The following is a 22,478-nucleotide window of genomic DNA, read 5'->3' on the forward strand; positions in this document are numbered from 1 at the left end:
ATGATTATTTTACATTTTAATTAATAATTCCGTACCTCTCTATTGATATAATCCAATTAAGAAATATGAGATGCGAAAGGACTCGTGTAAATATCCATTTAAAAAAATAAAACATAAAAGTTAAACAAGTGATGATTATCTTCCCTTGTACATAAATAAAATGCAGACTTTTAAAGGTGAATATCATTTTATTTTTTATATCACAATCAGTAACAAAAGACATCAGAAAAGATCAGGCAATGCAGTCTTACAATAGATATGTAACATTCATATTTATGTTTATGGGCAACAAACCTCCCACTCAGATACTGTCTTTCTCTCTCTGTCCATCTTTCTTCCTCTCACATACACACACACACACACACACACACACACAAACACTAACACACACACCCAAACACACACATAAAAACATGAACAAGGCGTACCACCCACATGAGTGATGACATACTATAGACCATAGAAGAGGTGAAAACGTGTCATACATGTTAGATTCACAGTAGAATGCAACTCAGATACAAAATGAATGCAGTATAAAAAAGCATGTGATTGTCACTGTTGAGTGGTACAGTTATTTAGCTGTTTGACAGCCACTAGACATCTATACTTGATTAACCCTGCAAAATGACTGCAACCATTGTGCTACTTTACCCATTTGAGATAAGATAAATGGAATATATGGAAAAGCTGGACTCTCACAGAATACTTTATACGCTTATTAAACTGTAACTAACAGTGTTACATGAAGGTCCAGAGATGCTTTAGCCTTTATTTCTTTTGTCTAAATAAATTAATGAAAGATTCCTCAGAAAAAAAAAGACAGACCGACAGATGAGGATAGTCAGAGAGATAGATAAATGTTAAATGTAATGTATGTGTGTTAAATAAGGCAGGTTTGCTTGTACATGTACATTTATCTAAAACATTAACCTTCAATACCTTTTCTAAACTTTTAAAAAGTTATGTTTTCTAACAATATTTTTTTAATCTAATACAGAAGATGTTTAAAAATGTTACTGGAAATAAACACACAAGTAAGCTTCACACAATCAATCCATAATTCACACTTATATAGAAAATATTTTCCTCAAACTTGATGTATTGGTTGAAAACGTCGACCTCTTGAACAACGTAAATAAACCAGCCCTAGCATATATCTGGCCTTTCTGTCAAGAAAATGCAAATAATGAGAAACATTGTGCCTTCATAATAAGATCAAAGTCCAACATGACTGACTGAGTGTATTGCACAAAACGGAAGTTGAGGTGCAGGACCCGATACTGCTCTGTCCCTGTCATACTTTGGCTTCTTGAGGATCATTTGTTAGAGACAGCCTGAATTACACTACAATTCAAAATATCAGACGATACATACACTGTCACTGCAAAATAAAGTGCTGATAAAGTGGCATGATGTTATGTGTGTAAAGTGAATGGCATGAGATTTATATAAACTCTCAATCTCTGCACAATAACAATACGTCTTTGCAAAGCAATTTCCAATGAACACATAATGTCAAACATACCACCTTGGTGTATGGTTATCATGGATAATAATACACATGAATAATTCTGGATGTGTCTATGAACACTGTAAGACATGAGAGTGAGTGCACAAAATGTTAGAAGACACAGCAACACATCACTTTTTGACTAACACAGACAAACTCCCTGATCAAGTCAGGTTTAAAACCAATGATTTCACCTTTATTAAATCAATTTCTCTTACCATGAACTATAACAGTGTCTCAGCTTGAGCTTCACTAGTCAATTAGATCAACTTAAAGGGATATTTCCTTCCTTCCTATTTGCTTTTAGGATCCACTGACCTGTTTTGTGCACCAGCACAGATCCTTGTAAATTAAAAATAAACATTAAATGCAGGAGGCGGGATATAGGCAAATGAAAGGCAAAGGCATAAACGAAAGAAGGATACGGAGGTTCAATTTGCTGAGGCTTCACTGCTTCATTTTTTGCCCCCCTTGTTTCTTATGGAGGTTTTACATGAACTTTCTTAACTCTACAAGCAGCCTGAATATTTGTCAGGACCAAGAGTAGTGCTTCACACCTTCAGCTACCCACTACAACCCTGTGTTAAGCAAAAAAAAAAATCAAGTTAGCATCACATATGACTAGATGATCTATTCTTAGCTAGAATAAATATTAATGACAGGACAATAAATATGATGCAGTCAGATCTTCTACCCAACAGCTGAGTCGGTCACTGTTGAATCGTTGCCTTTTTCACTTCTTCCAAATGGAAAACATTGTGGTGTCTTATTGCTGATAGTTTCCATACTGACCCTGCAATGTAAAAAATGTTTACAGAAAGACAAAAGATTAAACATGGTGTCCTTTTTTTCCCCATGATTCCCACATGCACATCAGCTTTAATGTTGGTTTATACTGAATCAAGTAACAGTAACAAACCCAACACTCTTGGGTTTGAAAGAGTATGATCCACAATCAATATTTGAGATTCGGGTTTAATACAAATAAAAGGTTTTAAAGATAAGGGGTACTTACAGTAATAGGTCCCTATTAATATTTGCTTCTAGCTACTACATACATTGTATGTGTGTGTGCTCTAGTATACATTGTGCATCATCAGCATTAAAAATGTAAAGCATAGGGAAAGAAAATCTTAGAAAACCTTCATTAAAATATCAACAACATTATTTATTAAAGTTTTCTAACTTACAAACTAACTGGTGATTTCTACTTTTTCTCTTTAGATGGGTGTATAACAAAGTCAGTTTCAAAGAAATCATAGAAACCTTGGCTGTATGATCTTATTTGATGTACCTGCTCGTAGGCATAGGGCCTCTGCGTCTGTGCTCCAGGAGCTCCCTGGGAGGAGCGGTATGATCCGTATTGTTGGCTTGGACTCTGCTGATACTGAGAATACTGTGAGGCTCCACCTTGTCCAGAACCTGTAGCAGAGGGAACAGACTCAATTGTTGGGTTTTCTTTCTTGTTGTGCTAATGTCTATGAACACAAAAGGCTGAAGGGGTTGTTCTGACCGTATCCCTGTGGCTGCCCGCTGTAGCCTTGTTGAGACGAGTACTGCTGCTGGCTGAAGGGCTGCTGCTGGCCAGAGCCCTGCTGATACTGAGCTTGCTGCTGACTGTACTGAGAGTTACCTGGAGGCATATGCACAGCAGGTATGCATCATCCACAGTATGAAACATACAGTATGAGGTGGTACTACACTCTAATGTAGGTAGGGTCGGATACATTTAGCCAAACACCGTGGACAGAGAAAGAGAACAAATGCACGATATTTGAGTGACAATTACAATCTTAAAAAACTGTTACCTCCTTCATAGTAATGCTGTGATGAGTCATCAAAGGACCTGTCGTAGCCTTGCTCACCATACGAAGACTGTTGATACGCGTACTCTCCATGACCTGTGGAGAACACGATTCAAGACGTACAAAAAAATCCTCTGCACAGGAAATAAAGCCTCTAGATTTCATGCAGAATAGAAACTATCATAAATAGTGTGAAACCAAAAGAGACATAATGCATATGCAAGGACAGAATAACAGGCGACACTTTCAAAGGCTTCTAACTTCTACATTATGCACAAAGCACAAGAAACACCCTGGAGGTAGTTTGCACTCTCTCCTTAACATGCTGTTATAGCACGCTCTGAAATCTGAAATTTCGGCACACCAAAGGGGACAGTATGGACACAGACACACTGGGGGGAAACAGAATGAAGACCAATAGCAGTCTTTTGTGCTTTTTTCAAAACTTTTCATCTCCCACAATAAAGGCAACAGACGATGACTGGGAGGAAGAGCTGAAGCCTCAGTGTTGTGGTAAATGTGGCTCAGACCTATGGGATAGTGCTAAAAGGGAATGTAATGGTCTGTAATGGGAGTTTGTGTGTTTGGGAGCTGTGTGTTTGTAGTTTATGGATGTGCATGATTACCATCAGGGTAATATTGCTGGTTTATGGGCTCGCTGGAGCTCTGAGTGTGTCCATACTGCTCTCCGTAGAACTCGTCTTGTCCCATGAACTGCTGTGCAGATCCTGCAAGACAGGCGACACCAGGATTGTTAAACACTTGGTTGGACCAATTTTGACGCTCAGTTAAGGCCGTGCCAGGACACTGAGGTAGAAATGCATCTGTAGTAACTGTCTACCTTGGCTGTCAGCATTTACAAATTAATCGCAATTAATTAAGGTCTAAAATGAATGAATAAGGTTTTTTAATCGCGTTTAATTGCATTCTGTTTAGTCCCTGTTGGCAAAGCGTGGCTAAGCCTCACAGTGATGGAAAAGCACAACACTCTTCGATCTTTTAATGGCTCCATTTACTTTTTCGAAATCCTAGAAGTATATAAAAGTAAGTAACATTTCACCCTTTTACCGTTCCTTCAAGCTGTGTCCATTTCATTTTTGATCCTTAACCATTTCCTTTTTCCGTGGTTAAGTTAAAGTCGAAACCTTCGATCTACCAGAATGTCCTTAATTTATTTCAAAATAAAAGCAGGTTGAATTCAAACAGCAAGTAAAGTACTCTCACCTTAAGACAACAATAAAAGCCTAAATGTGAAATAGAGGAAATTCAAACAGCGGATTCAATATGTGATTAATAGTGATTAACTAGTCAAATTAAGCAATTAATCACAATTAAAAATGTCATGGTTTGACAGCTCTACTTTCTATGCATTTAAAATTATAGCAATTCGAACCAATTAGAAAAGAAAAGAAAAAGCCAGTTACGACAGAGAAAACAATCTCTTCTTGATGTTGGTGTGCAGAAACTTCAGATTTCACTCGTTCCTTTTTCCCCAACTAATTGTATCTAAAAAAACCCAACTCAGATCAAAACCCAACAGAAAAAAAAAAATCTATCTGGTAGGTTCATCAAAGACCCATGAAAATGTCTCACGTCTTTTGAAAACCACAGGTGACCCAAGAGTCTCCAAATACAGAGAAAGTCATTAATGAACTGTTATATCTTATCTTTGCAACATATCCGAAAACTTCTCATACAACCGATACCACACACCACAGCTAATCAAGGAGCATTTCCCCAGAGCTTCAACCTGGATATACTTCCCCCGAGTCATGCAAGGATAATAGCGCAGCAAGGCGAATGAGGACTTACAACCATGGCCTGTTGCCCTGGAAACAGTATCCCTTCTTTTTTAATACATTTGAGTTACAATGTGCATTGCCTTCACCCTTCAAAGGCATAGCAGGACAAGCGGGGAGCTATTATTAGGCACATAATGACACAGCAAAAGTGATTTACAAGGACAGAAACTAAATGTGACAAGAAAGATACATCTCCAGACTGCTTCTTAAAGTCACACTGCAGGAGGCAGCCGGGTTGGACCGGTTTCCTTTAACACCACTCTTCCTTTCACTACAGTACCATGCATTCAGCAAAATTTTAACATTCTAGAAACTGTGAGTCAAAATGAACAGAAAACCTGCTGACAATTTCAGTCTAAGATGTTCCAAACGCTACTCACACATCCATGATATAGTCACAATCACAAACAAAATCACTGAGCCCTTTGCCAAACCTCACTAGCATGAAGAAGTGTCCCCACCTACCTTGTTGTGAGGAGCGGTAGGATCCCATGGGCCTCTGAGGCATCATACTGTTCCCTTGACTGCCCTGACCCATCATGCCCATGGCTTGTTGTCCCTGATAGTGTTGCCCCCCTGCCTGGGCTGAGGAGTAGTGCGGAGTGGCAGACTGTTGGTGCATCATGGTGACTGGATAGGAGTTCGGATTATTGGGGAGAGAGCTCATACATTATTATACGCATGCACAAAACAGAAAATACATGATTCTGAGATTTGAGATGGCGTAAATGTGCATCCTTAAACTGATAAATGAACAAATATAAAACATGTCCGCAGCAATCTGTGCACAGGGTAAAGCCATCATGGGTTTAAAGCAGTCAGGGGTCGGTCATAGAAAAATCTCTATGAAGAGAGTTTTCACTCTTAAGTATAAATGCAAATAAAGCAAGTGAAAGCAGTTAGTGCATAAACAGAGGTACAGTCAATATGCATGGACATCCAAGGAGAGGAGGGCTGCATTTCAGGGCCAGGGGTCAAAGATCAGGAGAGGTTAAACCAGGACGAAGAGTGGAGGAGGCAGGATAACTCTGTGATGAACTGAATGTGTTTGATTTATAAGAGGGCTGCGCTGGACGAGGAGGGAATCAACGGTGTGATGAGGGCCAATATGTGTGTTAGAAAAATGTTTGAAGCAAAATTGAGGGCGTGTTTGGTATAAGCACATTCACACATTCTTTTTACACTATGGATTCTACCTCACCCTTAAATTCACTCGTTTATTTTTTCTTAAAGGGTTATTTTTTGGGTTTTTATCCCTTTTTTTTTTTTTTAAAGAGATACGACAGTGAATACGGTCAGAAATTGGGTAGAGAGAGAATGACAGGCAGGAAAGGAGCCACAGGTCGTATTCAAACCCGGGTAGCCCGCCTACACTCATCATTTCATTCTCTGAGTGACAAAACTTGCGTCACTGGTGTGCTCAGTTCTAAAGTTTTACAGAAAAGTGGACGTCTTCCTGACTGAAATGCTCCCCTATTCCTGGCTCACCTTGGTTAGACTGCATGTTGAGGTTGCTGTGGGAAGAGGAGGAAGAGGAAGATGAGGAAGAAGAGGAGCAAGAGCCATAGCCTGGCCCAGGGCCCTGGAGCGTGCTGCCCTGGGAGGAGGGTGCAGCATGGGTGTAGCCGGAGGCAGAGGCTTGGCTACTGTAGCTGCTGAGGGATGCTGAGGGAACAGACGACTGCATCTGACCAGACTGCTGCTGCTGCTGCTGCTGCTGCTGCTGCTGCTGCATGGGGGCATGGCTGGGGCCTGACGACATACACGCACAGTCAGAGCAGCCAGCATATACTTCCATGTGGTGCATGTAAATCATAGACCCACATTCAGTTCATCATTACGGGAAGCTTTTTGTAAAAAAAAGGACTGAGTTATGAGTGATACAAATGTGAGAAAATAATAAGAAAGCAAAACAGTAGAAATGGCTGTAGCTGCCAACAAATCTGATTACCCGACCATTAACAGGACATACGACCGCAGATACTCGCAGGCAGTACTACAACAAAGGAAAAAGACACACAAGACATGTTATCGTGTCTGCAGACAAACATGCAGCAAAGTCAGATTCCAAAAAAGCTCTCTCAAGGCAGGGGGGGGCGGACAACCGGGTGGAGCTGTATGTGGGCACATGAAGCTTTGGATTTAGTGGAAAATAAAGAAAACGCAAAAGTTAACCTAAAGAGATCCACATTTGAGTTAAGATCATACCGTTGCTTATTTGGCTCTGCATCACTGATGTGGGAGGAAGCCCTGGTGCCATGTTGTCGTTGAGGTTGCTTGGAGCATGTGACCCGCTCTGCCCCATCACTCCAGGACCTATAGACATATTGGCTGATGGAGGCTAGAAGGAAAATGATATTAGGTCAATTAAAGATATATTTGTAAACTTTCCTAATTGCCGTTTGGCCTACCTGTATATATTTATCAATAGACTAATTAAGCGTGTGTTTTCTGTGACATGTAAAACAGTCTGCCACAAACTCTGCTCTCAAAATAGATGTTCAGAATATTTGCTTCTTAAAAGGTGTCGCGAGAGGCTGTGCAACAAATCAAATTCAAGTGAATCATTGAAATCCAATGTTTTTGACTTGCAAAAGGACTTACAGCAGGTAGTAATGACTGCATGTTCTGATTGGAATCTGCTATTGTGGCCAAGTAAACAAGATTTCTGTGCAGGACCTGCTGATACCTGTTAAAAAAAATGGAAAATAAAACATAGCATCATTTTGTTACCAGAATGATCCATTTACATAGAATAAAAAAAGGACACTTACTGTGTGCATTCAGCTGTCTTTCCTTTGCTTTGGTAGTCCATTATACATTGTATTAAATGGTGGTTTTCATCCAGCATCTTTGGGAAACAACGTCACAACTTTAGTAATGTAGTGTGTGCATGAGTCACTGAGTCACAGTGCATAGTGAATTATACCGTTTAAAATGTCCTATTAAGACATTGAATTGATGCTGCCCTGGATTCTCAGAACTTCAGCCAGCCTAATAACATTTTTATCTGGGTCACTTTTTTCTTTTTTCCATAAAGGAGCCAAATAAAGCAGCAGCTTCTCCGTTTCTATTCAGGCTATTGTTTCAAAGTCCTTGTCTCAGTGCGGTTTTTTTTTTAAAGTCTACCTGAAATACTCGGGTCAGTCGGGGATTATTGCAGCAGCTTTGTATATATCTCAGAGTTTTGTCTTAATATGTTGCCCAGTTTCCCTCATCCATCTTTCTACACTAAACTTCTGCTTTTTGGCATAACAGGTGACCCTTTTTTTTTTTTTTTTTACCTAATGAGACTCTTTTTTTTTTTGACGATGGCACCAAACACAGCAATGGTGTTCAAATTTCTTGGAAACAATTTACAAAGCCTCGAGCCAGTATTTTTTAAATACATTCGGGTAATATTTTCAGGACAAGAGCAGCGTGGGGAAAAAAAGCGTCTAGCTAAGCGCTCTAAGACCTAATTACCGTAATGGCTTTGTTTGATTCGCACCTTCAATTGACTGTACCGTTACAATACAAGTTGCCATTTCTTCTGATATCCACCACGACAGGCTACACTTTCATATTGCACTAGCGGCGGACCGCACACTCCCATCCAGACAACAATGTTTCATCTCACACACCGTGAAATATTTACATTCTTACCTTTTGAATGGTCTGCGGTGTCACCTCCCCTTTACTCCTGGGGCGAGCCGATGAGAATGCCAGCGACATTTTGTCATATGGGAAATTTAAGGCGCTTCTTTTATTCTAATATTTATAATCATGAGGGCAGCACTCTATTCGGCTATATAGAATGTCCGTTTCAAAAAAAAAAAGTGAAGGGGGGGGAGGACGTGTCATCTCTCCGTCATAAAGAGAGGACATTTCAATAAAGAAACCGATTTCTCTAAATGGTAAATAACCTGCCGTATTTCTGAAAGGATTATTTATTATCTCCGTGCAATTAATGACAGATGGATTAATTCACGAGAGGGGAAATCCCCCCTCTCCCTCCAATATTGGTATGACCCGGACAGTGAGTAGCCTACCTCTTTCCATCTCTGTAGACGGGGCATCCTTTGATTCACAAGAGCCAATCAGTCCACATTGTGCAGGCTGATCGTTGGAGCAATTGTGAAGTGTGGCTGCAAAACTTCTTGTAAGGACCTTCATAGAGATTTGAATGCTAGATTATTATACCAAGTCAAGTCTCATTTGTTACAATAGCACAATGCACCGGACATCTGCAGCCTTTTCCAGCACTAGCCTTCAATAAAAGACCTAAAGCAACCCAAATGTTCAGCTTTTGATATTGTCTACATACTGGACACCTTTTTCCTATAGATAAGGGAACTTAATACCCATGAAGTACAAATAGGATATAACAGAACATGCGTGAATGCCAACCCCCATTTTAAATTCTCACCTGCGCACCTCACACACTAATACAACAGTGTATTGTAAAAATTCACTCAGCATTCGACAAGTTCATCAGCAATTTTTAGTTTATTAACGTTATTCTCACTTGTTGCTTCAATATGACAGAATTAAGCAATGCACAAGTTTTGAGTTTTCAAATACACTTAATTTAGTTCATTTGAATTTGACAATGTCTATAGTATACAACACCCACACAAATAAAAGTACAAATAAGCCTCGGAACTCCCAAGAGGCAAAGCCACATATTTATATCATTAACCAAAATGGCAGCAAAAACAAATTAACTGAAATACTCCCTTCCCTTTTAACTGAAAAGAAAAAAATCTGGCAAATATTCTGAGGGAGGAAATAACTATTGGCATCAAAGTGGACCATCTTGCATCCTATGCATTTATATTCAAATTGTGTCCAATTGATGGGGGCAAATAAAAATAGTGGCAATATAGGGGCAGGATAACTTCTCAAGGAGGGGAAAAAACAACAACAACAAAAGACCCTTCTTTATACAGTGACAGAGCTTATAGGATGATTATCATATACAAAGGGCAATAGGTTGAAGACAGGTCTGCTTTAGTGCCATCATAGCAAACTCAGACCTTCACAGCCGCCCACCTGCAGTTCTGTAAGCAGACTGAGAAGCTCCCCATCCTCTACGTCCACTGTATCCACCTCTGAAGCCCTGGCCTCTCAGGAACCGTCCCGGGACCCCGAATGTCTCCAGATTGCGCTTCCGCTCCTCTGCCCATGTTAGTCTGAAGCACAAGAAGAGGGCACAAGCCTGTAGCGCCATGTGCAAGTGTACATTATTGATAATCAAAGAGGCCACTAGTTTACCTGAACTTCTTATCAGACGAGATGTTGTCAAAGAAAGACTTCGCTTTGTCATAGTAGCATTTTGGTCCAAAATGATCATCTGTAGTCAAGTGCAATTCCTCCTTTTCTTTCTCCTCCACCTCATGATCTCCATCTGCAGACAGAAACATGTAATGAGTGTCTTAAACAGTTTGCAATACAAGTAGACGAATGGCCTGAAGGAAGACAAATTCACATATTTTAAACTCATGTTCTATAGAATCCCAGCCCAGATCTTATGTTAGATATTGACCTAACTTACTGAGCAATATTCTTTCATAGAAATGTGACCCATTTAAATAGCTGTGAAAATATGTGCTGAATTGCAAAACAAATCTCTGCACATGTGAAACAAGATGAGCATGAAACAATAAACAAAACAACTGACCAAATCCTGATACTAGAATAAGCCTTTCATGCAAAGGCTGAGCAATGCCAAAAACTTTTTCAGAGTTTACCCTCAAGTGGGAGTAAACATCATCTATGACATTAAATGAAATGGTACTTTTTAAACATAGAAATTGCATCAGAAAGATGAGAATATGTTAGTATATTTGTGGTAACTAGCTGCTGAACCAACCCTTTTCATTCCTCTTGTCCTCTTTCTCAAGCTGCTCCTTCATAAACCGAGCATTTGAGGAATCAAAATCAAAGTCTTCTTCAAACTTTAGGATAGCAGAAGGAGCATCAGCCACCATGAGCTGGCCTCTACTACGGTTCCTGCGCCTCCGGGGTCCTGAGATTATATGTATTAAAAGCATTGACTGTTAACCATGTATTAGTTAATTTCTAGCAACAAAATTCAGATTTATTTAACAAACATGTGTTCCACACTCACCTTGTCTCCTTGGTGGCGGCCTGTTTTCATTATTCCGCTGCCAAGACTCATGCAGAGCATTTGGCAAACCTGGACCTGTCCTCCCTTAAAATTAAAAAAACATTAACAATGACTCTTTGAATTGCTTATAATTACAATTTTGGAATTTCGCAAAAAGCTCAGCCAAATCCTCAGTTTCAGGTGAATAAGTGAACAGTCTTTTCTTTTGCCTTTAAAATCACTAAAATTATCTTTACTTACTGGTGGCTCCAGTACCCCTTCTGGTCTGGGGACTCTCATGTCTGGTCCTCGGGGGCCTCCTTTCCCAACGCTGCTCCTGTTCATGGGATGTAGTCAAAGCTCTCCTTTGCCTGGATCCGTCCACATGGAGGGTTTGAACAGATTTTTCCACCATGGGGCCCCTTCGGACATGTAAACCTGGAAGTATAGGTCCTGCAAATGCAATAAATGACTGATGTGTTTCAACAGCCTTCTTTGAAGAACTTAACTACCAGGTTCAAGTAAGTTAAAGGTCAGTTTATAGGAATAAATCTGAATTAATTGATTTACCAAGGCCAAGAGCCGCAGCATACTGCTGATTAAGAAGAGAGCTGGCAGCAAGCTGGTTGTAGGCGGGCATCCTTGCAGGACTGAATGGTCCACAAGATGGGTAGACTCCAGAAGACCCTGCAAGGGATGACTATACAATCCAAGAGACATTATCTAGACACAATTATTCTACTTCATGTTTATCTAAACCATGGAGTTCTTGTATAAGCCTACCTGCACTATCGCAGGATCTGGGGGAAGGCCATGGTGAGTTCTTGGAGGTTCACACAGTGTGATATCTTTAATATCACTTCCACGGAAAGTGATGTATTCATAGACATCATCTTTAGGTGGTGTTGGCCTGTCAGTGGGTCGTCCCTCGGTTCCCAAACACCTGACTAGTTGAAAAAAAAAAAAAAAAAAGAAGGTTTTATTAAGTGACAACAGTGTTTTAATAATGATGCTATCGGTCAAGCAAACGCCTACACAACTCACCTTTAGCAAGGACCACTGTTGAGTTCACTTTATCAATCGTGTACAAAATACCCTCATAACGATTTTGGGCTTTTGAAATTAACCCAATTTTACAGCCAATGCAAGGCTTTGCTAAACTCATGTCTGGAGAATATTAAGAACAATTGGTGGCTTAATGTCTAAAACAACACAAATCAACTCCATGCATTCAGTCCACAGTATCCCAAACTATTTAATGGCGTTCGCAGGTGACTTGAAAGCACGCCCATTGATTGACCCGCTAACGCACCTGTTCATCTGATTAACTACCAGGCGTCTGTCTTGATGACTCTTTTCGTGTTGGATTGATGATGTCTGATAGTAGGCTATAATCGAAGGTGTTGTGATTATTCGGCGGGGAATGTCTTCTTCAGTGAAATGATAGGCTATTACAACTAATAGCAAAAACTCTGTGCCTTATTGAGTTGTCTACGATACGAAAAATAATTGAAAAATATGCAGCAATACTGTGAATAATCAAAGACATGTTTTCAGAACATATACAATCTCTATTGCTGTGCCAAATGTCCCACTAAGAGAAGCTGCCGTGCAGTCTGACGGCGATGGTTGATTCGACACAGCAGCTCCGAACTCCCAATGTTTATTTTTATTCTAATGACCAATCACAGCCTCCGAGGCCACGTCACTGACGGCGCATCCAATCGGCGCATGCGTTCTAACGAGCGAGCGTAACTGTGCAAAAGATGGCGGCGGACTCCGATTTGCTGGGCGATGTTTTGCTCGACACAGCGGCGGACGAAAAAGTAGTCGGGGACACGGTCGGCTCTTCGGAGAGCGGTGTGACCGAAGCGGGTCGTGTCAACACCAACTCCACAACTCAGTTTGCAGAAAATCACGTCGGCAGCGTCGCTGTTTTAAGCAACGCGTGTACAAATGTTCAGAGCAGCAAAATGGGACTTTCACAACAAGAGGTTGCTAAAACAGGTAAGGCAGCTGCCCACTCTCGTTAGCTAACATTAGCTGATTTTAATCACGTTCTTTAACTAATAGTACTTTTACTTGGCTTTACTTTTGAGTGTCCTGAAACTAATGCGAAAAGGAGAGTTGCTCGATACCCACTAGTTTTCATTTGTTCAGGAGCGCATGGAGGTGTCATAAGCAGTACGGGTTCCCTTGATTCTAACAGGGATGGAGCAGCCGGGACCACATCGGCGGCGGGACCGAGCTTGACAGCCGGTCAGAGTCAGTCCAAGACGGGAGCAGCAGGCGGAGTCGAAACGGCGTCGTCCGATGCTACGACTGTTGTCAAACTTCAAACTTTGAATGGAAGTGCCGTGGCGACGAGGTGTCATCTCCCCGGTGCTGCAGGTCCCGCTGACGGCGGCTCTCAGCCCGCCGTCACGCTTGTAAACAACGGACACGCGGCACCTTCGACTATTACTCGAACTTCTTCCACGAGTCGTCTTCAGACTGCTGTCGTGTCCTCTGTGAAAAGTGAACCGACGGTCACTCTTGTGAGGGCGCCTGTGCAAACTCCTACTAACACCTCGCAAAGCGGAGGGAGCCCCGCGACAGTTCTGACGTCACCAGCCGTCACTGTCACCGGCGCGACGGGCCCTTTAGTAAACAAAATCGACACCTCAAAAACTGTATTTCACACAAGTGGACACAAAGTTGCTACAGGGACCATGAGGAGCTCTACTGTTCTGCAGAACTTGAGGACTTCAGCTCCGTCAACCATTGCCGCCGCCACTCCTCCTCCCGCAGGAATACGCGCTATTGCCCCCCAGGTGTTGGCCCCAAGACTTACTCAGACTCAACAAAACGCCCCAAACATCCAAAACATTCAGCTCCCTCCAGGTAACCTTGAGTAAAGTTAACAAATTATTTTTTTTTATCTCCCATGTTACTTATTGAGGTTGTCTCTTAGGGCGGCGTCAGGCTGCAGGTTTCAGGTGCTCCTGTGTTTATGGACAAGCTGTGGGTTTTAGACAGCAGCAGTGAGCATAGTTGATTGTCTTTAAAGTCCACAAATAACAGATAAGAGATGGGCAAGTTTCTAACAGCAAACCAGATTAAAAGTCTTGAGTGCAGTCAAAACTGCATATTTCTCCTTTAGAACATAACATTATGTTTCGTATTACTCTGTCTTTTTTTTTACAATTTCTGTCTAATAATTGTTAGACTTTATTTATCTTTCTAACTCTTGGTTCTACCCTTGGTTTTCTATATGAGAAAGAATTGATAAAAAAAACATTAATGTCAACTGCATGGAATTTAGCCACGCCATTAATAATAACAGCATGTGTGCTATTTGTATGTTTATGTACAACTCAGCCAACCAAAAAAAAGGTCACTTTTGCGGCTTACTTTTCCTGTCAGAGCTCTCTGTAACTCACTATGTCTTTTTTGTAGACCATAGTATCGCTATGTGAGGAAGCCCCAGTGCTTATCACACATCCAGTTACCTGTTTAATGAAGAATTGGCTATGACACAAGGTTACTGTGTCTTCTAATACACTTGCCTAAACAAATTATGATCAGCAGAAAAAAGACTCTACTGAGGTACTCACAAGATCTTGTTACATGACATCATGTTTCTAACTCATTTTGGCCTGACTGGTCACCTCCCAGCTGAGGTTAAACCAATGCATCAATGGACCTACAGATAAATAATACATACCTACTCATGTTAGAAACTCTGTGCATACATGCAGTATATTGTTGTTGTTGAACAGAAAAGCCATGACTTTTGACTTCTTACTCCCCCTGATGTTTGCCTCTTGCAGGCATGGTTCTGGTCCGCAGTGAGAGCGGGCAGCTGCTTATGATTCACCAGCAGACCTTGGCTCAGATGCAGGCTCAGTCACAGTCCCAAAGTGCCATGACACCACGACCAGCAGCCCCGACCAGCACTCCACCTTTCCAGATCAACTCTCTAAAGGTACCTGAAATGCTGGACACATGGACACTTTGTAAATGAGACCTTAGATGTTAGGTTGTGATGCAGAGCAGTGATATAATATACCAGTATTTAGGTGTAAAATCACTTAATTTAATAGAACAGCTACTCTCCTGATCTGAGTGGGGCCCTTTGAATCCCTTTTTTTTGTCATTATTGTTATTCTGAAAGAAATGCAATCATTTTGTATATATTTTTGTGACAAATTGTAACAACCAAGTCATTCTGATACACTTAAGCATGCAGTCTGATGTACCAGTAATACTTTTTGTTTGCATATATACTATTTTTCTTAAACTTTTGTAGACTTTTGCATCAACTTTAGAATAAGCATAGAGATGGATAGAACTGCCCAAAATTAGAATTGATGGTTATAAACTCTAAATTTCTCTCATCTGCAGGCTCCAGGCACATCTCTGCTTCCTCGTCCAGTAACCCCCACGACCATTATTAAACAAGCCTCACCAGTTCAAACCAGCGTAACAGCCACTACCACTCTGCAGAGGCCTCCGGTGCTGCAGGTAACTTCCACCACATGTACCTTTTTATGTATTTAATCTTCTGTGCAGTGTATGATGTTGTCAAGCAAAATGACAGAAAACTTTCATTGAATTTCCTATTTGTCAAGACGTCGTACTTTAACTGGCAGACTAAACTCAGGCAAACCATGTGCTTTGAATGAAACAGGTTATCCATTGGCTACACGTTAGATTTTCAGAGTAATTCTTCTGGATTAAATATATTCTCAAATCATAAAATATGTTTTACAAGATGTAATAAAAAAAACTTACAGCCTCTGTGTTAAGTAGATACATTTTCTACTTTCTCTTCTGAAGAAGTGGATAAGGGTTTGGCCATTTGGCCTGACACAACTCTGCATTCAATTTACAACTTGATCAATTCGATGCTGCTTACAGAATGTTACATGGTTTTTACTCGGCGTTTTCAGGCTACTGCTGTCTTCTGCAAACATACAGTGCCACACATTTCTTACACTAGGCTGTTTTCTTCTGTTTCAGATGGTGTAGTGAGTTAATTACTTACTGTTCCCACTCGTAGTTGCCACTGACTTTGAACACATTATACTGCTGCCGATCTGAATCATTTGAAATGACTGAGGAGCTTTTTTTTATATCAACTTTTCCCACAAACTGTCCTTCATTGATATAATGGATTTTTATCCCAGTGTACAGTGCATAGCTAGCTCCGCCCTTCGTCTGATTCAGAGCGACCATCGACCATCTGTCCCCCTGTTCCCCGACCCTCACATGTTAGCCCTCCATTGCTGCGTCTTTCATCATGACATTGAGTGCAAAAAATTGTGAATGAAAAAAAAAAGTTTAGTCAGGGGGGGAACAAAGCAGTCACAAAAGTTTGCAAGAGTTAATGTTTTATACATTTTGTAACAATATCAACAGCTGTTGATATTATAAGCCTGGGGGGAAATGTGTTGGTAATAAAGTCGCCTGTGTACTGTGCCCCTGGAGCAGACATGTCAAAACTGTTATTCTGACCTTGTCATTTTCCGTAGCCTCATGTCACGACTGCATATCCACTGACTTTTATAGAACACCATGATGCTGGGAGGAAGTGCCACCACTCCAGGACAGACGCTCGTCACGCCCAGCACAGTGCAGCCTGGTTCTGCAGCCACAGCAGTTACACAGAGGGTAGGGTCGCTTGCAGCCACTGGGACCCCTGTCACTCCAATAGCTGTCACCGCTGTAAGAGAAAATTACTAACCTTGAGTGCTGTTCTCTTTGTAATCTTTTAAAGCTACCTATAAGGATACCATATATCTGCTATATATCTGATGTGCATGATTATAAATAAAATCTTGTTTTGTATGTATGTGGTTGCAGGAGACACTGGAGAACGTAAAAAAGTGTCGAAACTTTCTGTCTACATTGATCAAGCTGGCATCAAGTGGAAAACAGTCGTCTGAGACCACGGCCAACGTAAAGGAGCTGGTCAAGAACCTGCTGGTGAATGTCTCACCTCTTCAATCTCCTTTCCTTTCACTCTCTGGTTTTAAACTTGATCCCTCTCTCCGCATCTTTATGGCTTTTTTTTTGTATCTTTCCTTCAGTTTGTTTTGTTCCTTATTTTAGATTCTGATCCATGTCTCTGTGCATATTCTTAAACAGGAAGCAAAGCTCGAGCCTGAAGATTTCACCAGTAGGTTATACCGGGAGCTCAACTCCTCACCACAGCCGTACCTTGTGCCTTTCCTCAAGGTGAGACAAGCCGCATAGTAGCAGATACGCAGATGATGCTGCATGTTCAGGCCGTGTAAACGCAGACCTTGTTGGGTTGCCACATGTCCACTAACCTAGGAGGACATTGCTTGCAGCTGGATTTCAGACCTGGTCAAGAACTTTCCTCTCTCTGTGCCACATTCAAACTTAAGGCAACTTTCTTCCTCTGTAAACCAAACTGAGTTTATTTGCAACCAGACTGTAGCAATCCCACCATCACACAACTTTCTTAGGACCTCTCCTCAACAATCACAACTGTCCACTCCCATTCAGACACTCTGCATATGAACCCAGTTACACTGCTCCAGAGCTCTGCATTTTTTTTAGCCTTTCCCATCGTGTTTTTTGGAACCACATTTGGAAGAGAGGGTGGCATTATTACATCTCTATCCTCAGGTGGGGACTCCCAAATCTAGCTATTGAGAGCATTAACTCAAAAACAATGTTAACTGTTGTAATGAGTCAGTTGAGAGGTAGGTTAATTTCCCCATCATGTTTCATGCACCCAGTTTGAACTCCTCCTGTCCTTTTCCGCCTGCAGAGAAGCCTCCCAGCACTGCGTCAGTTGACCCCAGACTCAGAGGCCTTCATCCAGCAGAGCCTGCCACCTCAGCCCAGCAGTCAGCCCACCGCAGCAGCCTCCACCGCCCTCACTGCTGTGGTGCTCCGACCTCCTCTCTCCACAGCTGCCACTACCACCACCAGCGCCGCTGCAACCAAAACCACAGTCATCAACCTCACTCAGACAACACACAGTAAACCCGGACTGGTAAGTTTTGAAGCTAGATGATTACCTGAATTCAGTCATTGCAATGCTCACAGAAGTGGTTTTTTTATTTTTTATTTTGGGCTGTGCTTTAATTCTGTTTCTCATTAGTTGTCCTTAAATGTGCACAGATAGTCCCCCAGCAACAGGGCACTGTGTTGAGGCCTCAGATGACACTAGCTCAGTCTCCCATGGTAACGCTCAGAGGACAGCCTCACAACCGAATCATTGTGAGCCAGCCACAGGTGGTCAAACAGCTGCACGCAGGTGTGTGTTTATTTGTCACTTACACTCGTTTGTTTCGCCCATCAATGAACTCAGTAGGCTGTTTATTGTTTCTCAATAGACATGTAAAATCAGACTAATGTTCTTAATGTTGTAGTTTATTTTCTTCATTTGATAGATCATAAAATGTCCAATGGGTGTCTGTGGACAGACAGATTTATTTAAAATAAATGCAAATGTCAAGGAAAAACAAAAAAAGCTAGTGCTGCCATCTTGTGGATATTTTATGTGATTGCATCATTTATCAGATTCCCATCATGTTGCTCTTTTAACAAAATATGCACAACATTATTTACAGTCACTAACATTAATTCCTCTTAAATTGACACAAAGATGTAAAAAAAAGTTTTTCTGTCTCTGTTCCTCTGTTTCCTCCAGGAGTGAAGCAGACGTTGGCTCCAGGTGTCAAGGGGGTGGTACAAATAGTCAGTCAGTCTGCACTGGCTGTTGCTCAGAATCACAAGCAGAAGGAAGCAGGAGGTGGAACCTTTAGGTTTGTGACCATTTCAGATGAATATCTCCCGTGCATCTGAAGTCCTGTTCTCCAGATAGCCAGCGTTTTAGACGGTTAAAGATCCATAGTTTAATATTTTCAAAACACCAGAAGACTGTTTTGTTTTTTTTGTTTTAAATATTTGATCCATGGAACTGCATCCATTTCAAATGATTTTAGTTGTGTTGCATATATTCAGCGCTGGAACAATTAGTTGAAACAATAATTAGTCTAAGACAGAAAGTAAATTAATTAATTTACAATTTTTTTTTTTTTTTACTTTTCTTGAACGGAAAATCAAAACTTTGGATTCCATCTGCTTAAAACCGATGAGGAGTAGCCACGGTCCTGTACTGAAATTGTTGGATAAGTCATTTTTGTGATAAATCAATATAAAGGTATAAAGGTTTTTATTGACTGATCAGAAGTTTGAGAGGAATGTGTTCCTTCTTACTTAGTAACAGATCTGCAAAAGTAAAAATGTATATAGTGGTTTGTCTATAATAAAAACATACTGGTCAGATGTCATATTTATTTACTGCTCTCATCAGGGTGGTCAGACTCAGTACTGATGATCTGTTTTGGGGTTTTAAGACGACAGCAAAGTATTGGGATTTATTTTGTAATAACCAAAAATCAAAGATTTCCCTTCTACATGCAACAAGGTTTATATTGAGTTGATGTTCATGTATGTCTTGTGACTTTTACATTTTTTTTATCCAGGGATGATGATGATATCAATGATGTGGCGTCCATGGCTGGAGTCAACTTGTCGGAGGAGAGCGCCCGCATCTTAGCAACCAACTCGGAGCTTGTAGGTGCAGTGACGCGTTCCTGTAAGGATGAGAGCTTTCTCTCCACCTCTTTGCTCACCCAGAGAGCCCTAGGGATCGGTGAGATCAATACAATCTTCCAAGATCTGCCTTTTTTTTTTTGCCACTAAAGCCCATGTATAACTGTTTCCATCTTTTTTTTCCCACATTTTGTTACAGGTAAGAAGTTCGGTGTCAGCGAGCTGGGTTCAGATGTGATAAACTACATTTCTTACGCTACGCAGCAGCGGCTACAAAACCTGCTGGAAAAGGTGTCACAAGTAGCACAGCAAAAGAACATGACCTTCAAGGTGATTAGTAAATACAGGCATTTGAGAGCAGTTGAGACCCATTGCCTTTGAGTGTGATGACATTCTTTGATCTTTATTCATCCCACAGGAGGACGAGCGGTACAAGCAGGTCAGCGACGTGCGAGCACAGCTTAAATTCTTCGAGCAGCTGGATCAGATAGAGAAGCAAAGGAAGGAAGAGCAGGAGAGGGAGATTCTCTTGAAGGCTGCCAAGGTAACATAACAAAACACGCTTCATCATTGGCAGGGAGAATCTTGCACACTATCTCAAATTGCATGGACAAGGAAAGTAAGGTCATTAGTAACGTTTCCTCTACTGTTGTCTAAAGAGAATAGATCTTCTTCATAAGAGAGTGAATGAAAAAAAGATTGATTAAATGGATCATCCTGACACATTCAAATGTCTTCTCCCTCACCATAGTCTCGGTCACGGCAAGAAGACCCAGAGCAGCTCAGACTTAAACAGAAAGCCAAAGAGGTACAGTAAGTGCATGCAATGATAAGTGACTCTGCTCTGTGTGGCATTTTTTATATGAGATTAATCCGTGTGCTAATGTTTGTATTCCAGATGCAGCAGCAGGAGCTGGCTCAGATAAGACAGAGGGAAGCAAACCTTACAGCGCTGGCAGCAATCGGCCCAAGGAAAAAACGGAAAATGGACTCTCCAGTTAGGGGTGCCAGCGCAGAGGTGAGGAGTATGGGATGTTTATTTCAAATGTACTTGCAGGAGAAGACTTGTCACATCTTTTTTTTCTTTTTCTTTTTGTGATCTGTCTTACACACTAGGGCTCAGGATCAGGCCCCTCCCAGCCTGGAGCATCCAGCAGATCAGGCTCCAGACAGTTTACACGGCAGAGAATCACCAGAGTCAACCTCAGGGACCTGCTCTTTTGCATGGAGAACGAAAGAGGGACCAGTCATTCACACCTGCTCTATAAATGCTTCCTCAAATAGCACCCTGGTGTAAAATGACTCGCCTCCCTCGGTGGCTGTAAGGATGCAGAGTGTCAGCTCAGACCCCTTGCTGCAGGTACCTCCTGTAGACCCCTGACTTATAAGTGGGAAGAGATTCACTTGGAACTTGGAAAACCTCCTGAAGCACAGGAATTTGGTATGTTTGGGGCAAAGATGGAGGAACTTTTGGCTCTGATGCTTTGCCTTTTTAGAGACCAGTCGCCCCCGACTACACTTTAATCAGGCACTGCCTCATTGCTGCACACAAGCAAAACTGCTTTTAACTGAACTAGATGGACTTTGGATCAGGGCCATTTTACTTGCATCTGTGTTGCAGCAGCAATCTCTGTGAAGCGGTTCACTTTCAGATTAACATGAAGAGCCTGATTTCACACAAACTGCAGTATTAACTATTTTTTTACATAAACTCTCTACTTAACTCCTTAACTGAGAGTTTAATATATTACATGTTTGTTGTATTTTTCTGCAAAGTTTAAATGTCAGAGTTTTTCTTTTTTACGGAGACTAACCTTGAAATTCTTCTCATGTGCTGAGTTGCCTTCTTACCAAATCAAGCCATATAGAGCAGAAACCTAGCCGTAATGTCCTCTTTTCTAACGGCTCTCTCCACATCAGGATGTGTGCTTTATTGTTTTATTACATGCTTTCTCTCTCTGTCATTGCTTCATAGGAATCCAAAAAAAAGGTGCTTTTTGTTATGGGCATGATTTAACCACAGTGGTTGGTGTTTGAGTACTTGCTGCAGTATCACTCCTTCAGTGAGAGTCCCTCACACGATGCCTGAAAGAGGAACTCCGCATTTATTCAGATTCTAGCACATTGAACATGAAGGCTGCAGATACTTTCCTACCAATCCTCTCTACTGCAGACAAATCGTCCTGGTTTCAAGAATCATGTCTTGACGGACAAAGTCAAATTCAACTTCAAGAGATTCCACTTCTGACTGAGTTGACATCCTCTCAGCAGCAGCCGCTGTCGCTGCCCTACGATAAGAGATAACAGAGAAGAGTGTGCCATGTTCCAGTCACTTTAGGCGAGGATGTTTACCGTGTGTGGTTACTTTGTCGGACACATTATAGTGTAATTGTTTTTTTTTTTTCTCTGCCTTGTGTATCTTAAGAAAATCAAACCTGGGATGTTGTAATCATAATATGATTTTTAAAAAGAGGGTTTGGAGATATGAATACCAATGATGTTACAGATGGTAGAGATTTATGTGAATCAGAACATGTCAATAAGTTGTGTGTCCATAATTTTATATGAATGAAAGATGAGGTTCATGTTGGGGGAAATATCGGCATGAAATGAAGAACGAGGCACATTGACAGATCAGCTTTTAAAGAACAGGTCGATCGATGGAAACATAACCACTTTATAACTTTTTT

At 41.2% G+C, this 22,478-nt stretch overlaps 3 protein-coding genes across 8 annotated transcripts; 1 reads left to right on the forward strand and 2 right to left on the reverse strand.

Moving 5' to 3' along the window:
- Positions 1-174: 174 nt before the first annotated feature.
- Positions 175-9,106, reverse strand: LOC132989890 (calcium-responsive transactivator-like). 3 transcript variants are annotated; one of them, XM_061057817.1, is made up of 11 exons: positions 8,763-9,105; positions 7,892-7,968; positions 7,722-7,806; positions 7,326-7,458; positions 6,606-6,869; positions 5,583-5,747; positions 3,942-4,043; positions 3,319-3,411; positions 3,024-3,143; positions 2,805-2,932; positions 175-2,303 (listed from the first exon to the last, which is right to left on the reverse strand). In XM_061057817.1, exons 1-11 carry the CDS (start codon positions 8,829-8,831, stop codon positions 2,277-2,279), a joined length of 1,263 nt encoding a protein of 420 aa, XP_060913800.1. In that variant the 5' UTR covers positions 8,832-9,105; the 3' UTR covers positions 175-2,276. The 3 variants fall into 3 exon arrangements, with proteins under 3 accessions (XP_060913800.1, XP_060913802.1, XP_060913801.1); XM_061057819.1 differs by lacking the exon at positions 6,606-6,869 and having other exon boundaries at positions 8,763-9,106; XM_061057818.1 differs by lacking the exon at positions 3,942-4,043 and having other exon boundaries at positions 8,763-9,098.
- A 480-nt stretch (positions 9,107-9,586) lies between these two features.
- LOC132989375 (protein LSM14 homolog B-like) lies at positions 9,587-13,485 on the reverse strand. Of its 4 annotated transcripts, none has more exons than XM_061056972.1 (8): positions 13,351-13,485; positions 11,992-12,155; positions 11,779-11,908; positions 11,470-11,661; positions 11,230-11,313; positions 10,972-11,127; positions 10,374-10,506; positions 9,587-10,291 (listed from the first exon to the last, which is right to left on the reverse strand). In XM_061056972.1, exons 1-8 carry the CDS (start codon positions 13,385-13,387, stop codon positions 10,138-10,140), a joined length of 1,050 nt encoding a protein of 349 aa, XP_060912955.1. In that variant the 5' UTR covers positions 13,388-13,485; the 3' UTR covers positions 9,587-10,137. The 4 variants fall into 4 exon arrangements, with proteins under 4 accessions (XP_060912955.1, XP_060912954.1, XP_060912953.1 ...); XM_061056971.1 differs by lacking the exon at positions 13,351-13,485 and adding an exon at positions 12,253-12,897 and having other exon boundaries at positions 11,470-11,646; XM_061056970.1 differs by lacking the exon at positions 13,351-13,485 and adding an exon at positions 12,253-12,897.
- On the forward strand, positions 12,893-21,356 carry LOC132989374 (transcription initiation factor TFIID subunit 4-like). The gene is made up of 16 exons (XM_061056969.1): positions 12,893-13,215; positions 13,369-14,091; positions 15,021-15,175; positions 15,595-15,714; positions 16,762-16,917; positions 17,056-17,178; positions 17,341-17,430; positions 17,993-18,220; positions 18,349-18,484; positions 18,881-18,995; positions 19,719-19,888; positions 19,988-20,118; positions 20,207-20,332; positions 20,540-20,596; positions 20,687-20,806; positions 20,905-21,356. Exons 1-16 carry the CDS (start codon positions 12,975-12,977, stop codon positions 21,070-21,072), a joined length of 2,859 nt encoding a protein of 952 aa, XP_060912952.1. The 5' UTR covers positions 12,893-12,974; the 3' UTR covers positions 21,073-21,356.
- Positions 21,357-22,478: the final 1,122 nt, after the last annotated feature.

The sequence above is a fragment of the Labrus mixtus genome, chromosome 15 (genome assembly GCF_963584025.1).
Source record: "Labrus mixtus chromosome 15, fLabMix1.1, whole genome shotgun sequence".
NCBI classification, from domain to species: domain Eukaryota; kingdom Metazoa; phylum Chordata; class Actinopteri; order Labriformes; family Labridae; genus Labrus; species Labrus mixtus.

Bases quoted from the DNA above. Each gene is read 5' to 3' on its own strand.
- LOC132989890 (XM_061057817.1), bottom strand. From the start codon at position 8,831: ATGTCGCTGGCATTCTCATCGGCTCGCCCCAGGAGTAAAGGGGAGGTG. The intron at 7,459-7,721 runs GTAAGTCCTTTT...TTTTCCTTCTAG, and splicing joins TGCAGTCATTACTACCTGCT to CCTCCATCAGCCAATATGTC. The intron at 4,044-5,582 runs GTAGGTGGGGAC...CCTGTCTTGCAG, and splicing joins CTACCGCTCCTCACAACAAG to GATCTGCACAGCAGTTCATG.
- LOC132989375 (XM_061056970.1), bottom strand. From the start codon at position 12,373: ATGAGTTTAGCAAAGCCTTGCATTGGCTGTAAAATTGGGTTAATTTCA. The intron at 11,128-11,229 runs GTGAGTGTGGAA...ATATAATCTCAG, and splicing joins GCCGCCACCAAGGAGACAAG to GACCCCGGAGGCGCAGGAAC. The intron at 10,507-10,971 runs GTTGGTTCAGCA...TTCTGTCTGCAG, and splicing joins GGACAAGAGGAATGAAAAGG to ATGGAGATCATGAGGTGGAG.
- LOC132989374 (XM_061056969.1), top strand. From the start codon at position 12,975: ATGGCGGCGGACTCCGATTTGCTGGGCGATGTTTTGCTCGACACAGCG. The intron at 13,216-13,368 runs GTAAGGCAGCTG...TCATTTGTTCAG, and splicing joins ACAAGAGGTTGCTAAAACAG to GAGCGCATGGAGGTGTCATA. The intron at 14,092-15,020 runs GTAACCTTGAGT...TGCCTCTTGCAG, and splicing joins AAACATTCAGCTCCCTCCAG to GCATGGTTCTGGTCCGCAGT.